At 42.1% G+C, this 16,855-nt stretch overlaps 1 protein-coding gene across 4 annotated transcripts in view; it reads right to left on the reverse strand.

Annotated features, from left to right (window-relative positions):
* Positions 1-13,924, reverse strand: part of LOC110741840 (zinc finger protein 675) — a 32,576-nt gene extending 18,652 nt beyond the window's left edge. For 2 of the 4 annotated variants that reach the window (XM_031660306.1, XM_021930312.2), the window contains exon 1: positions 13,723-13,924. In XM_031660306.1, the coding sequence (XP_031516166.1) occupies positions 13,723-13,725 (3 nt within the window). In that variant the 5' untranslated portion in view covers positions 13,726-13,924. The remainder of the gene's footprint in view (positions 1-13,722) is intronic. The other 2 variants (XM_031660307.1, XM_021930314.2) reach the window with 1 other exon arrangement.
* Positions 13,925-16,855: the final 2,931 nt, after the last annotated feature.

A 16,855-nucleotide genomic window follows, 5' to 3' on the forward strand; every position in this document is an offset into this window, starting at 1 on the left:
TCTACCTAAAAGGAAAAAGCTAAGGCAACATATAGAAAACTGGTCCCCCCCAGTTTTGGGGGGACCAAGCTTGAGATTTATAACATGAAAGGAAAGATTCAAGTTGCCTGGAATCTACACTTAGTTTACCACCAGTTACAAGGGTATTTGTAAAGGTAAAAAGAGGACAGAGGATGGTCCCTCTTTGGGCTGGTACAAACTTGTTTGTCAAATTCTTATTTACAGGAATAACATTAATTATTGATTGGATGTACATCGCTAAGGTTTAGAGTGTCCAGTGTGGCATTATTAATTTAATTCACAACTACTGGTGGCAATAGCAAACAGTTTCAAGGGATGAATACATATAGTTGAAAGTGGGGAGAAAGACATAATTGTGCTCTCATTTTAATGTCTCTTCAAGTTTGACAACTAAAAGGATCTGCATTTCTCAGATACAAGTTTTTTAATTTCCAAAATTTCAAGACCTAGATTCAGAATTTGGAGCTGCAGATTTAGGTTCTGGGTGGACAGAGTATCAGCAGATGTTACCTGCACATTTGTGAGCATTTCAGTAACAGGAGGAAGTGGAAAGTGGAGATTCTCATGTCTATGTGTATACTCAATGCACACCTGTTACTCTAGTTGGATTTGTGGGCCCCATGCTCTCTAAATCAGTTTCAGGTCTGAAGATTCAAGAGTAATTGAAAGAGGTAAAATGGCTGATTGCTGCCCTGTGAAGTTTGTAGAAATATGGCCTAGCCCCTCTAGAAGTCACTGTAGAGGACTATAGATACAAAATAACAGAGACAATTCTGCCTGCATATTTAGGTGACAGCATGCACTCTGCAGCAAATTTGGGAGTTGACTGGAAGCCTGAGAGGGTAAGCCCACTCTAGAGTAGATCCTGGTTAGCACCTTGTATGTTTCTATCATATCTGGTAATTCTAGGCAGTGTTTGGGAAATACCATTAAAAGAAAAATTTTCTGGTGGGGGCAAGAGGAGGGAGAGCATGAGGACATATATCTAATGCATGCGGGGCTTAAAATTAGATGACAGGTTGATAGGTGGAGCAAACCACCATGGCACACGCATACCTGTGTAACAAACCTGCACACACGTTCTGCACATGTATCCCAGAACTTAAAGTATAATAAAAAATAATAATAAAAGAAAACATTTTCTCCAGCCCCAGAGAAACTCGACAATGATAGAACATTAAGAAAACTGTTGGCCGGGCACAGTGGCTCACACCTGTAATCCCAGCACTTTGAGAGGCTGAGGTGGGTGGATCACCTGAGGTCAGGAGTTCGAAACCAGCCTGGCCAACATGGTGAAACCCTGTCTCTACTAAAAACACAAAAATTAGCTGGGCATGGTGGCGGGCACCTGTAATTCCACCTACCCAGGAGGCTGAGGCAGAAGAATTGCTTGAACCCAGGAGGCGGAGGTTGCAGTGAGCCGAGATCAAGCCATTGCACTCCAGCCTGGGTGACAAGAGCAAAACTCTATCTCAAAAAAATAAATAAATAAAAACAAAAATAAAATCCTGAGTCACAAAGAATGCCAAAAGGTTTATTTAGCTGTTAATATGATATACATATATTTCTAAAAAGCAGAGAAAAATATCTACATATAACCTAAATGCTTGAAGAAGACAGAGATGGGCAGGCCACGGTGGCTCACGCCTGTAATCCCAGCACTTTGGGAGGCTGAGGTGGGCGGATCACCTGAGGTCCAGAGTTCAAGACCAGCCTGGCCAACATGGGGAAATGGCATCTCTACTAAAAGCACAAAAATTAGCCAGGCGTGGTGGCGGGCATCTGTAATCCCAGCTACTCGGGAGGCTGAGGCAGGAGAATCACTTGAACCCAGGAGGCCAAGGTTGCAGTGAACTGAGATCATGCCACTGCACTCCAGCCTAGCTGACAAAACGAGATTCCATCTCAAAAAAAAAAAAAGGAGAGAGATGAGCAAAACATTCTTTCTTATTTTCAGGTATAAAAATAGAGCCTAGGCCGGGCGCGGTGGCTCAAGCCTGTAATCCCAGCACTTTGGGAGGCCGAGACGGGTGGATCACGAGGTCAGGAGATCGAGACCATCCTGGCTAACAGGTGAAACCCCGTCTCTACTAAGAAATACAAAAAACTAGCCGGGCGAGGTGGCGGGCGCCTGTAGTCCCAGCTACTCGGGAGGCTGAGGCCGGAGAATGGCGTGAACCCGGGAGGCGGAGCTTGCAGTGAGCTGAGATCCGGCCACTGCACTCCAGCCTGGGCGACAGAGCGAGACTCCGTCTCAAAAAAAAAAAAAAAAAATAGAGCCTTTTGGCTGGGTGCAGTGGCTCATACCTGTAATCCCACCACTTTGGGAGGCCAAGGTGGGTGGATCACTTGAGGTTAGAAGCTCAAGACCAGCCTGGCCAAGATGGTGAAACCCCGTCTCTACTAAAAATACAAAAATTATTAGCTGGGCATGGTGGCACATGCCTGTAATCCCAGCTACTTGGGAGGCTGAGACACGAGAATCACTTGAACCCAGGAGGCAGAGGTTGCAGTGAGCCAAGATCACGCCAGTGCACTCCAGCATGGGTGACAGAGCAAGACTTCATCTCAAAAAACAAAAAAAAGAAAAAAGAAAAAAAAAAGAAAAAAGAGCCTTTTATTTCTAACTTATATTTTCTCTTACAACAGCCAGGTCTCTGGATATGCTGAACTCTTGGACATCTTAATTTTAGTAGACACTGGATTCAGGAATCTAAGGAGTAGCACTGAGCACACTGTATTCACTTGAAAGAATGTTTATGGGGAAAAAAGCAGAAGAGAAAAAGGTGCTATAAAAAATCCATGGGTCCACATAAATAAAGCAACTTCTTAGAGACCTATGAAGACAGTTGGCTTCTTACACAAAAATAGTGGGAGACTACAACATGCCACAGACACTAGTAAACAAATTACTGAAGCAGAAAAATTAACAGCGATATTAGGACCTAAACTCAACACTTGACCAAATAGTAGTAAACATCTACAGAACTCTCCATCTAAAAACAACATAATATACAATGTTTTCACCACCACAGGGCACATACTCTAAAATCGACCACAAAATCAGAAATAAAACAATCCTCAGCAAATTCAAAAATTTCAAAATGGTATCAGCAACATACTCAGTAAGACCACAGCTTGATAAAAATATAATTCAATACAAAGAAAACCACTTGAAACAAGACAACTACATGCAAATTAACCTGAACATGAATGACTTTTGGGTAAATAATACAATTAAGGCAAAAATCAAATTCTTTAAAATAAATGAGAACAAAGACACAACATACCAGAATCACTGCAACACAACTAAGGCAGTATTAAAAGGGAAATTTATAGCATTAAATGCTCACATCAAAAAGCTAGAAATATCTCAATTTAATAACCTGATATCCTAAGTAAAAGAATGAGAGAAGTGAGAGCAACCCCTAAGCCAGCAGAAAACAACAAATAACTAAAATCATATCTGAGGTATATTTAGATAATGTAAAAAACTACAAAAAAGATTAAAAAATTAGAAGTAAATGTTTTGAAAAAACTCAGTAAGATAAATAAACCACTAGCTAGATTAACGAAGAAAAAAGAGAAGATAAAAAAAAAAAAACACACACACACACACACAATGAGTAACGACAAATGGGCATTACCACTGACCCAACAAAAATACAAATGAGGATGGAAGTCTACAATTAGCACTTCTATGCACAGTAACTAAAAAATCTAGACAAAATGAATAAATTCCTGGACAAATACCTCCTCCCTAGACTGAACAAAAAAGAAACTGCACCCCTGAATAAACCAATAAAAAGCTCCAAAATCAAATTAATAATAAGTAGCCTACCAACCAAAAAAAGCCCAGGACCAGATGGACTTACAGCTGAATTCTACCAGATGTACAAATAAGAGCTGGTATTATTTTTACTAAAACTATTCCAAATAATTGAGAAATGACTTCTCCCCAAGTTATTATATAAGAACAGCATCATTCTGATACCAAAACCTGGCAGAGACAAAACAAACAAACAAACAAACAACTTCAGGCCAATATTTTAAAATATTAACAAAAAATCATCAACAAAATACTGAAAAACCAAATCCAGCAGCACATCAAAAAGTTAATCCACTATAATCAAGTAGGATTTATCCCTGGGACACAAGGTTGGTTCAATACATACAAATCAATAAATGTCATTCATCACATAAACAGAACTAAAGACAAAAACCACAAAATTAACTCAATAGATGCAGAAAAAACTTTCCGTAGAATTTAACATCCTTCATGTTATAATCCTCAACAAACTAGGCATTGAAGGCACATACTTCAAAAGAGTTATCTATGACAAATTCACAGCCAATATACTGAATAGACACAAGTTGCAAACATTTTTTTCTTGAAAACTGGCACAAGACAAGGGTGCCTTCTCTCACCACTCCTATTCAACATGGAATTTTGAAGTCCTCACTGAGCAAGCAGGCAAGATGAACAATAAAAGCACCCAAAAAGAAACAGAGGAACTCAAACTATCCCCATTTGCAGATGACATGACTTTATATCTAAAAAAAATCTATAGTCTCAGCAGAAAAATTCTGTAAGCTGACAACTTCAGCAAAGTTTCAGAATACAAAATAAACATACAAAAATTAGTAGCAACTCTGTACATCAACAACATCCAAACCAAAGGCCAAATTAATAATACAATCTCAGCCGGGTGCGGTGGCTCACGCCTGTAATCCCAGCACTTTGGGAGGTGGAGAGGGGCGGATCACCTGAGATCGGGAGTACAAGACAAGCCTGGCCAACATGGGGAAACCTCGTCTCTACTAAAAATACAAAAATTAGCCAGGTGTGGTGGTACATGCCTGTAATCCCAGCTACTCAGGAGGCTGAGGCAGGAGAATTGCTTGAACCCAGGAGGCAGAGGTTGCAGTGAGCCAGAATCACACCACTGCACTCCAGCCTGGGCAACAGAGTGAGACTCCGTCTCAAAAAAAAAAAAAAAAAAAAATGCCATTTACAGTTGCCACAAAAAAGAATAAAATATCTAGAAATACGGCTAACAAGGGAGATGAAAGATCTCTAGGACAAGAATTACAAAACACTTCTTAAAGAAGTCAGAGATGGCTGGACGCAGTGGCTCACGCCTGTAATCCCAGCATTTCGGGAGGCCGAGGCAGTCGGATCACCTGAGGTCGGGAGTTCGAGACCAGCCTGACCAACATGGAGAAACCCCCATCTCTGCCTAAAAATACAAAATTAGCCCAGGGTGGTGGTGCATGCCTGTAATCCCAGCTACTCGCGAGTCTGAGGCAGGAGAATCCCTTGAACCTCAGAGGTAGAGGTTGTGGTGAGCCAAGATTGTGCCATTGCACTCCAGCCTGGGCAACAAGAGCAAAACTGTCTTGGGGGGAAAAAAAGTCAGAGATGAGGCAAACAAATGGAAAATCATTTTGTGCTCATTGATAGAAAAGGTTGGTGTTAATATGGTCTTACTGCCAAAGGAAATTTACAGATGTTATTTCCATGAAACTATCAAAAATATTCTTAACAGAACTAAATAAATAAATACATACATACATACATATGAAACCAAAAAAGAACTCCAATAGCCAAGGAACTTTTCTAAGCAAAAAGAACAAAGCTGGAGGCATTACATTACCCAACTTCAAACCATACTACAAAGCTACAGTAACCAAAGCAGCATGGTACTGGAACCAAAACAGACTCAGACAAATGCAACAGAATAGAGAGCCAAAAAATAATGCCATGCACTTACAACCATCTGATCTTCAACAAAGCTGACAAAGAGAAATACGGGAATAATTTCCTATTTAATTTTAAATGTTATTTAAAATTTTATATTTAAATGTAAATATTTAAATAATCCTACTAAAAATAATGCCACACACTTACAACCATATGATCTTCAACAAAACTGACAAAGAGAAATATGGTAATAATTTTCTATTTAATAAATGGTGCAGTAATAACTAGTTAGCGCTATATACAAGGCTAGCCCTGGACCCCTTCCTTACAACATATACAAAAATTAACAAGATGAATTAAAGATTTAAACATAAAACTTAGAATTATAAAAAACTCTAGAAGATAACCTAGGAAATATCATTCCAGACATAGGAACCAGAAAATTTTATAATGAAGATACCAAAAGCAATTGCAACAAATTGACAAATGGGATCTAACTGAACTAAAGAGTTTCTTCATAGAAAACTACTAACAGAGTAAAGACAACCTACAGAATAAGAGAAAATACTTGCAAACTATGCTTTTGACAAAGGTCTAATATCCAGAATCCACAATGAACTTAAATAAGTTTACAAGAAAAAAACAAACAACCTCATTAAAAAGTAGGTGGCTAGGCACGGCCACCTACTTGCTCACACGTGTAATCCCAGCACTTTGGGATGCTGAGCCAGGTAGATCAACCTGAGATCAGGAGTTTGAAACCAGTCTGGCCAACATGGTGAAATCCTGTCTCTACTAAAAATACAAACTTAGCCAGGCGTAGTGGCAGATGCCTGTAATCCCAGTTACTCAGGAGGCTGAGGGAGGAGAATCGCTTGAACCAGGGAGGCGGAGGTTGTGGTGAGCCAATATTGTGTCACTGCACTCCAGCCTGGGCAACAACAGCGAGACTCCATCCCCCCCCAAAAAAATTAATAAAAACAAAATATGGCTGGGTGCGGTGGCTCACGCCTGTAATCCCAGCACTTTGGGAGGCCTAGGCGGGCAGATCATGAGGTCAAGAAATCGAGACCATCCTGGCCAAAATAGTGAAACCCCGTCTCTACTAAAAATACAATTTGCTGGGTGTGGTAGTGGGTGCCTGTAATCCCAACTACTAGGGAGGCTGAGTCAGGAGACTCCCTTGAACTAGGAGGCGGAGGTTGCAGTGAGCCAACATCTGCACCACTGCACTCTAGCCTGGGGACAAAGCCAGACTCTATCTCAAAAAAAAAAAAAGAGTACATAAACATCATGGAATACTGTGTGGCCATAAAAAGACACCAAGATCATTTCTTTTGCAGCAACATGGATGGAACTAGAGACCATTATCCTTAGAAAACTAATGCAGAAACAGAAAACCAAATGCATGTTATTATTTATAAATAAGAGCTGGCTGGGAGCAGTGGCTCACGCCTGTAATCCCAGCACATTGGGAGGCCGAGGCAGGTGAACCATGAGGTCAGGAGTTTGAGACCAGCCTGGCCAACATGGTGAAACCCTATCTCTACTAAAAAATACAAAAATTAGCCAGGTATGGTTGTGGGTGCCTGTAATCCTAGCTACTCAGGAGGCTGAGACAGGAGAATCGCTTGAACCTGGGAGACGGAAGTTGCAGTTAGCTGAGATGGAGCCATTGCACTGCAGCCTGGGCAACAAGAACAAAACTCTGTCTCAGAAAAATAAATTTAAAAAAATAAGAACTAAATAATAAGAACACATGGACACAAAGAGAGGAACAACAAAAACTGAGACTCAGTTGAGGGTGGAGAGTAGGAGGACAAAGAGAATCAGAAAAAATACTTGTTTGGTGCCATGCTTAGCATCTCAGTGACAAAATAATCTGCACACCAAACCTTCATGACATAATTTTACCTATATAACAAATCTGCAGATGTACCCATGAACCAAAAATAAAAGTTAAAAGTAAAAAATCTATAGATGGAGGAGAGTGCAATGTAGGTGGAAGGACTGGTTTGTACTGCAGATAGTGGCTTAGGTGAGGCTGCACTCTGACTTATTTTTGTGTCCATGAAGGCAGGCAGATGAGATTACGAACAGTTGGTCAAAACCCTAGGATGGTGGAGAAAACAGATTACTGCTACAGATTCAGAGTCTGGGCGTGGGGATATTCTAGGAGATGCAGTCATTTTTTGGGTTTTTGGCAAGAAGCACTGGGATAAAAAATGCTGCTGTGAATTTTCTGAGGGTGGTGCCTAGTCCTGGGAGGGGTTTGGGCACGTCAATGCCTAGGGGCTGTGTTTGTGAGTAGGTGGAAATCTTGTGGTGGCAGCTGTGGGAAAGTGGGGTTTGCTATCACAGCTCTTGTCCTCTAAGTTTTCAGTCCTCGCTCACCCGTGGAGGAGACCTGAAATCACAGGACAATGAGCAGTGTGACAGCTTGTGTACAGGAGAGCAGAGCCTCCCATTCCCAGGCACCCAGAGTTCCATTCCAGGCCAGGCCTCTGTGATATCTTTTTTCTGGCACCAATCTGTAGAGTTTACTGAACACCAAGCAATTCTCCAACACTCACTGTCTAACATTTGAATTCTGACAATACCCAGAGTCAGCACAGACCCTGATTCAGAGCACAGTCCACAACATTGTCTTTACTGCAGATTCCAGTCACAAACTTCATGGGCTGATCTATGCTTCTGAGCCACTGTTTAATAACTGAGGACTCCCAGAACTTTCCTCAAGTTCAGTAATATAATAGAGCTATTCACAGAACTCAGTGAAACACTGTAGTTATCTTTACCAGTTTATTATAAAAAATACAACTCAGAAAAAGTCAAATGGAAGAAATACATAGGACCAGGAAAAAAGGTGGGCAAAGATGAAGCACGTAGATAATCCTGATAAAGAACTATGATTAATAAAATTCTCCATCCTTTGTGTTCTCCAGAAATAGTTTTTAAAAAGAAACACCCTCTTATATGACTTAGGTGGTGCTCTCTTTTCTCACCTGTCGTATAGCCAGACATAGACTGCACATTTCCTTCCTTTTCTTATTAAAAAATCAGCTAAATTTGTCTTCAGTGGTCAAAATAAAATACTTCTTAATCAAACTTAAGTTTTTCTTTTCCCACAGCTACTAAACTGAGCTACACTCAGTCTGAGCCAACATACAACCCCATTTTATGTTCATCCTAAGAACATGCTAACTTCAGGGTAAAACATTTTCTGATCTAAAACCTGATTTTTTCACCCTCTATTCGCCATTCTTCTGCTATTTTCTTTCTAATCTTGTTTTCTCCCCTCTGTGAAAAAAAGCCCTTGTCTGCCTGAACTTTGCAATAATAGTTGGTACTTCCTCCTGTTGCAATACTCCTTTGGAATTAAATTTTTTTACATAAATCTAACTTTGTTTCATTTTATAAAATTTAGAAACTGCCTCAAATCAATAATAACTTTATCTTCAGTAAGACCTTCCCAGTCCTTTTTCATTTTAATCTTAACTGCACCTGCCTGTGCATCTCCAGCTTCCCAGGGCTCTCAAGCTTCTCTCAGGATAAAGCCTTCTTCCATGGCTGAGGTGAGCAGGCTAAGATATCTGCAGAAAAGGCTCCCCAGAAAGAATCAACTGGACCTTTAATAACCTCCTTTTGCAGGCTCAATATTAGCTTTAGATGAGTTCAAGCTTTAATTTTCATATCTGAGTTATTCACTTGGTGTCTGAAACTAAGTGTTTGAAAAATCCAGCAAAATTACTGAAACACAGTGTTGGCATACAAAAAGAAAATTTTAAGGTGCTTCCATTTCATACCTCTATAAGAAAACCAAAAGTGTCTATACCTTTCAAACAATAAAAGTATTATTTTATTATTTATTTTAAAAGTTATGTAGTAGGCCAGGCACGGTGGCTCACACTTGTAATCCCAGCACTTTGGGAGGCCAAGGCCAGCAGGTCACCTGAAGTCAGGAGTTCGAGACTAGCCTGGCCAACATGGTGAAACCCCATCTCTACTACAAATACAAAAATTAGCCAGGCTTGGTGATGCGCACCTGTAATCCCAGCTACTCGGGAGGCTGAGGCAGAAGAATCACTTGAATCTGGGAGACGGAAGGTTACAGTGAGCCGAGATCATGGCACTGCACTCCAGCCTGGGTGACAGACCGAGACTCCGTCTCAGAAAAAAAGAAAGTTATGTAGTAAACAATTCGTCATATGAGAACACTTCTAGGAGGTACCAAATTTCATCTCATAACACTTAGCATTAAATTCAGAAATCAAGATCATAGGATACAGAACTGATATTCACTGTCACAAATTTATGGTGCAAAAAGAGGAACTATGTTTTCATTAATCTATGTAACTCACCAATTATCTACTACATTTTCTTGTGGAAATGTATTTAATTTTTACAGCCAAAAAGGAAGAGGGATTGTCTCACTCTGTCACCCAGGCTGGAGTGCAGTGGTACGATCTCAAGCTCACTGCAACCTCCACCTCCCGGGTTCAAGCGATTCTCCTGCTTCAGCCTCCCAAGTAGCTGGGACTACAGGCGTGCGCCACCATGCCTGGCTAATTTTTGTATTTTTAGTAGAGATGAGGTTTCACCATATTGGCCAGGCTGGTCCCGAACTCATGACCTCATGATCCGCATACCTCAGCCTTTCAAAATGCTGGGATAACAGGTGTGAGCCACCGCACCTGGCCCTTATTCTTTTCCTTAGTAGGATTCTAACAGCTAAACCTTGGAATTCTGTTTGAAATCACCCAGCCATAAACACAACTGACAAATTTTCTAAACTCACTATGGGAAAGAAAAAGGTAAATAAAAACTTTTAATAAATAGAATATAAAATTAGATTTTTTTTTTCCTGAAACCCAACTCTTATATGCTTTTTGGACATATTTTCTTACCTTTGAAATGCTACTAATAAAATGCAATTTACATTTAAAAAAACTAAAGTCGGGCCGGGCGCGGTGGCTCAAGCCTGTAATCCCAGCACTTTGGGAGGCCGAGACGGGCGGATCACGAGGTCAGGAGATCGAGACCATCCTGGCTAGCACAGTGAAACCCTGTCTCTACTAAAAATACAAAAAAATCAGCCGGGTGTGGTGGCGGGCACCTGTAGTCCCAGCTACTGGGGAGTCTGAGGCAGGAGAATGGCGTGAACCCGGGAGGCAGAGCTTGCAGTGAGCCGAGATCACGCCACTGCACTCCAGCCTGGGCGACAAAGCGAGACTCCGTCTCAAAAAAAAAAAAAAAAAAGTAAAAATAAGTGCACAAATCTTTTCAAGGTGACAAAGCTAGGGAGTGGCAATGCTGATTAGAAAACAGATGTGTCAGCCCCGCATGGTGGCTCATGCCTGTGATCCCAGCATCTTGGGAGGCCGAGAGGGGTGGATCACCTGAGGTGGGGAGTTCGAGGCAAGCCTGGCCAACATGGGAAAACTCTTGTTTATACTAAAAACACAAAATTAGCTGGGCATGGTGGTGCATGCCTGTAATCCCAGCTACCTGGGAGGCAGAGGTTGCAGTGAGCTGAGATGGTGCCACCGAACTCCAGCCTAGGCAACAAGAGCAAAACCCCATCTCAAAAAAAAAAAAAAGAAAACAGATGTGTCTAATTCATGTGTCAAGTCAGGTCACCAATCACTTGAGAGACTCTCCCACCCCATCCTGCTCACTTAAGTGCTCAGTGACCACCCTCTCACTGCACTATGCCTCAGTGACCGCCCCAAGTGCATTTTACCTTGCAAGTTTTTGCATTGTTTCACTGACGTCACTTTTTTTTGTCTTTTGAAATGCTATTTTTTCTTTCACAAATCTTAGACAATCCAGGGGACAGAAATTATCTCTGTGTTTTTCCCTCAATACCAGTATCTGATTGGCTGTCATCAGCAATGTGTCTCCAAGAAATGGAAGCTGGGTTGAGTAAAGGCAATCTTAATGTCTCAAGGGTTATTTTTTCTTTTTTTGAGATGGAGTTTCGCTCTTGGTGCCCATGCTTGAGTTCAATGGCGCGATCTCAGCTCACTGCAACCTCCACCTCCCAGGTACAAGCGATTCTCCTGGCTCAGCCTCCCAAGTAGCTCGGATTACAGGCATGCACCGCCAGGCCCAGTTAATTTTTTTGTATTTAGTAGAGACGGGGTTTCACCATGTTAGTCAGGCTGGTCACGAACTCCTGACCTCAGGTGATCCACTGCCTCAGACTCCCAAAGTGCTGGAATTACAGGCATGCATCACCGTGCAGGCAAGGGTTAGTTTTTCAAAGGAAGAGCGCAGGTGAGAGTCCTATCAGTCCAAGGGCATCCATCTGTTCCACTGAGAGGCTACACTCCATACCTCAGGTTGTTTTATGAAAGAAAACAACCCAGTAGATTATATTCACTAGACACTCAAGCAGACATAGCCATGGGAGGTATATTGGTTTATTCACAGAAACTACTGGAGCCCAGGACTAGAAAAAACTGAAGGGTGGCTGAGGCCTCATCACCCATAAAGTTTCCAAAGGGAAATCTTGACCCAACAATATTCTGATACTATCTCTGTGCCTAGAGAAGATTTTTAAAAATGAGGCGAAAAGATTTTTTTACAATACAGTGTCAGGGGACTGTTCTTCTTTTTCTTCTCATAAAAAATATTTTCAAACAGAAAACGATTTATTTAGTGCCAATGTCAAAAAATGGTTAGAATACAGTATCTAAAGTGTAAAATAAAAGACAAATAATTGATAATGTGAATTAGAAAAGGGGAAAGTGGCATTTGGCAATGTGAGAAGAAACTGGAAATTTAGTATTTTACTACAAGTCATAGTTAGTCTGGAGGAATGGGATGTGAGGGGTAGGCTTGAGACCCAGCTTGAGAGAACTGCGGAAAAACGCAGGGGAAAATCAGTCCCCTGTGGAGTGTTAAAATAACTAAGTAGCAGGTAATGAGACTGAGGTTACTCTAGTCCCTGGGTTCCTACTTTTTAAAAACGCTAACTCAAATGCTTTTTTTTTGTAAATTACTGGACTGACGGAAACAAAATTTAGGCTTAATCAATCAAAAACTGCCAATTAACCTCTGATTACATAACCAGGAAATGTCCACCTCAATCGTACAAATCAAGTAACTATGAACTGTACCTAACCAATTATTTAATTTGGTTTTCTTCATCATGTACCTTTAAAAGTCTTTCAAGTTGCTCTCATAAGTCACAAGCTACAAACCACAGCTGAGTGCTCCACAATTTTTGATTCCATCTTTGATTAAATTCTACAATATTTTTGTGGTGACCCCTATTATTTATTTATTTATTTATTTACTTCTTTTTTGAGACGGAGTTTCGCTCTTGTTGCCCAGGCTGGAGTGCAATAGCGCCATCTCGGCTCACAGCAACCGCCACCTCCCGGGTTCAAGCGATTCTACTGCCTCAGCCTTCCGAGTATCTGGGATTACAGGCATGTGCCGCCACGCCCGGCTAATTTTGGATTTTTAGTAGAAACGGGGTTTCACCATGTTGGTCAAACTGGTCTTAAACTCCTGACCTCAGGTGATCCACCTGCCTCGGTCTCTCAAAGTGCTGGGATTACTGACGTGAGCCACCGCGCCCGGCCCTCCCATAAAATTCTAATAGGAGAAAATAGGAACTGGGAACCCCATGGAGGAAAACTGTTCCCATTAATGAACCCGCACCCTGAGTCAGGATTCTCCCGTGACGCCCGTCCCGTGATCCCTGCACAATCTGAGAGAGATGCGGCACTGCGGGTACAGAGCTGCCAGAGAGGGCTACAGGCCAGGGCACAGTCACTACGCAGAGAAGAGACGGACGCCCCGGGGCCTGGCTGTCAGCGCGCCGCCATCTTATGGCTGCAGGGGACTGAGGCCAAGCTGGGGAAGAACTCGGGGTGCAGATTGTGGAGCTGACTGCCGGGAGGCCTGAGTCCCGCTATAGCCACTTCCCACCGGTTCCAACCAGCCCCTTCCACCTCTGGGGGTGTCGCACCCGGAACGCTCACCATTTCTAGGCTTCCAGGGGGTCCTGGAGTCTTAGCTGTGGATCTCCCAGTTTCTGCAGGTCACAGGCCCACTGAGGCTGGACCTCTAGGAGCAGAGGACACAGAGCAGTGAAGGCGAAACCTGGAGCTCCGGCTGCAGCCAGAGACAAAGGCGCCGCCAAATCCCGGAAGCCATCTTGTCTGCTCCAGCTGCGTGCCTGATTGGACGGTTCCCAGCCCAGCGTGCCTGATTGGACAACGTTTAAGGTCCTGACCCTTCTGGCCCTGAGTGACAGAAGATGTGATCAGACACTGGGCTGAATGCAGAGTGACAGCCTACGCTGCAGCCTTTTCAGCCAGGGCTTCCTCTTTTAGCTGAGCCCGGCCCATCCCAGAGGGTATTTGTATTTAACCTTGTGTATAAGGTCATATACACTTGTAAATGATATATGGCTACTCACAAATAAAAATAATATAATAATTATTATTTTAGAATTTCAGATTTTATGACCTTCCTGGCTTCTGGTCCTTTGAGTAGGCAGCCCGAGAATTTTAAAAAGAAGCAATCCTCAAATAAAATGTGAGCCACATGTGAATTTTAAATTTTCTAGTAGTCAAATTTTAAAAAGAAAAAAACAAATGGAATTGATTGTAACAATTTAATTAACCCAATATATCCAAAGTATTATTTTAATATGGGAGCAATATGAAATTATTAATGAAACACATATATATACACACACACACACCACACACACATATATGTGGAACTAAATCTTTGAAAATAACTGTATTTTACCTTTCTAACACATTGCAATTCAGACCAGCCACATTCCAGGCACCCAGTAGCCACACGTGGCCAATAGCTGCCACATTAAAGTGCAGCTCTGATGTCAGGGGAGTGAAGAGCCTGAACATCCCTTTTTTGCCAGAGGTGAATGGACAGCTTCTCTCTACCAACATCTCTCTTCAATTCCAAGGAAGAAACAGTGACCATAGAAAGAACAACAGAGGACAGATAGAATAAAATAACCACAGGTCGACCTGTGGTTACCTCTGGTTATTTTATTAACCACTACTGCCCCCCTGTTGCTCACCTTAATTCCAAACATCAGACAGTGAACAAAGAATGATGAAGCCACAAAGCAAGAAAACTCTATCTTCAGATCTGTCCACAGTCTTAACCTCCAATGTTTAGATATGGAGAAAATAGATTAAAGGCAAACTTATTTTGCTATTTGGACTTGGCCCTAATGGTCAGTCTGTGGTTATTGTTATGCGCGTCCATGTGAAGAGACTACCAAACAGGCTTTGTGTGAGCAATAAAGCTTTTTAATCACCTGGGTGCAGGCGGGCTGAGTCCGAAAACAGAGTCAGCGAAGGGAGATAAGGGTGGGGCTGTTTTATAGGATTTGGGTAGGTAAAGGAAAATTACAGTCAAAGGGGGGGTTGTTCTCTGGCGGGCAGGAGTGGGAGTCACAAGGTGCTCAGTAGGGGAGTTTTTTGAGCCAGGATGAGCCAGGAAAAGGAATTTCACAAGGTAATGTCATTGCTTAAGGCAAGGACAGGCCATTTTCACTTCTTTTGTGGTGGAATGTCATCAGTTAAGGTGGGGCAGGGCATTTTCACTTCAGGCCATCTGGGCGTATACATGCAAGTCACAGGGGATGCGGACGTGCAAGTCACAGGCCTATACGTGCAAGTCACAGGGGATGCGATGGCTTGGCTTGAGCTCAGAGGCCTGACAGTTATCTGTTTTCTCCTGTGGTATGGGGGACTGTGTGAATATAAGCACCAATCACACGCAGACATGTCTATATGTATTTTTGCATTAGTCAATATTCTCTTACAAGACATTGGACTTTAAATCAGGAATAAAGGTAATGTAAGTCTTTTTTCTTGCCTTGGCGCTGCCCACAGGGTGCATCGTGACATACTGCTAAGTTCTGCATTCAGGTTATGTGACTCTTTTCTTTTACCTAGGCCCAGAATATTTTGCACAATAGGACATATTACTAGGCCCAACATATATAAAATGGGAGGCCCTCGCCTGGGCCCTTTCTACAGAGGGCCTTGTGACATATCTCTGCATCAATCACCTAAGATCTCCATTTTTCCCTGCACTGTGCCCACAGGAAAAATTGGGACTTATCACTAAGCCTAGGTACCAGGTAATGTGTCTCTCCTGCCTGGGCCTTGAACCACAGAGAGCATTGTTACCTATTGCTGGGCTCAGCATCCAGGTGATTTGACTCTGCTGCCTGTGTCCTGCTGTCAGGAGAAAATTGTAACATATTCCCGACTGAGTATTCAGGTGATGTGACACTCCTGTCTGGTCCCTGCCCTCAGAAAATATTGTGACATATTCCTGGCCCAAGTATGAGAGTCAACATGTCCTTCAGCAACACTTCAGGGCCTTTAACCTTGGGTACATCATCTCACAATTCAGAAGGGCCCCTCCAAACTCAGGAATGAACAAGTGGCTGTTGGCTGTCTAGGTTCTCCATGAGTTCACATTTAACATTGAATTTATGTCCGCCCTTCCACCTGAGTCCCCAGAGTCCTGTGTATAATTCTTACACCTTTGCATAAGAGCTTAGCTCCCACTATGAGTGAGAACATATAATATTTGGTTTTTCATTCCTGAGTTACTTCACTTAGAATAATTGTCTCCAACTTCATCCAGGTTGCTTCAAATGCCAATATTTTGTTCCTTTTTTGACTGAGTAGTATTCCATTGTTTGTGTATGTGTGTATATATATATGGATATATATAGTGATATGCACACATATATATCACATTTCTTTATCCACTCATTGGATGATAGGCATTTAGGCTGGTTCTGTATTTTTACAGTTGCAAATTGTGCTGCTATAAACATGTGTGTGCATGTGTCTTTTTAATATAATGATTTCTTTTTCTGTGTGTAGATAACGAGTAGTGGGATTGCTGTATCAAATGATAGTTCTACCTTTAGGTTTTAGTTTTTGTTTGTTTGTTTGTTTTTGTTTTTGTTTTGAGACAGATTCTCACTCTGTCACCCAGGCTGGAGTGCAGTGGCATGATCTTGGCTCACTGCAACCTCTGCCGCCGGGGTTCAAGGGATTCTTCTGCCTCAGCCTCCAAAGTACCTGGGATCACAGGCGCCTGCCA

Source organism: Papio anubis, chromosome 20 (genome assembly GCF_008728515.1).
Source record: "Papio anubis isolate 15944 chromosome 20, Panubis1.0, whole genome shotgun sequence".
Classification (NCBI taxonomy): Eukaryota; Metazoa; Chordata; class Mammalia; order Primates; family Cercopithecidae; genus Papio; species Papio anubis.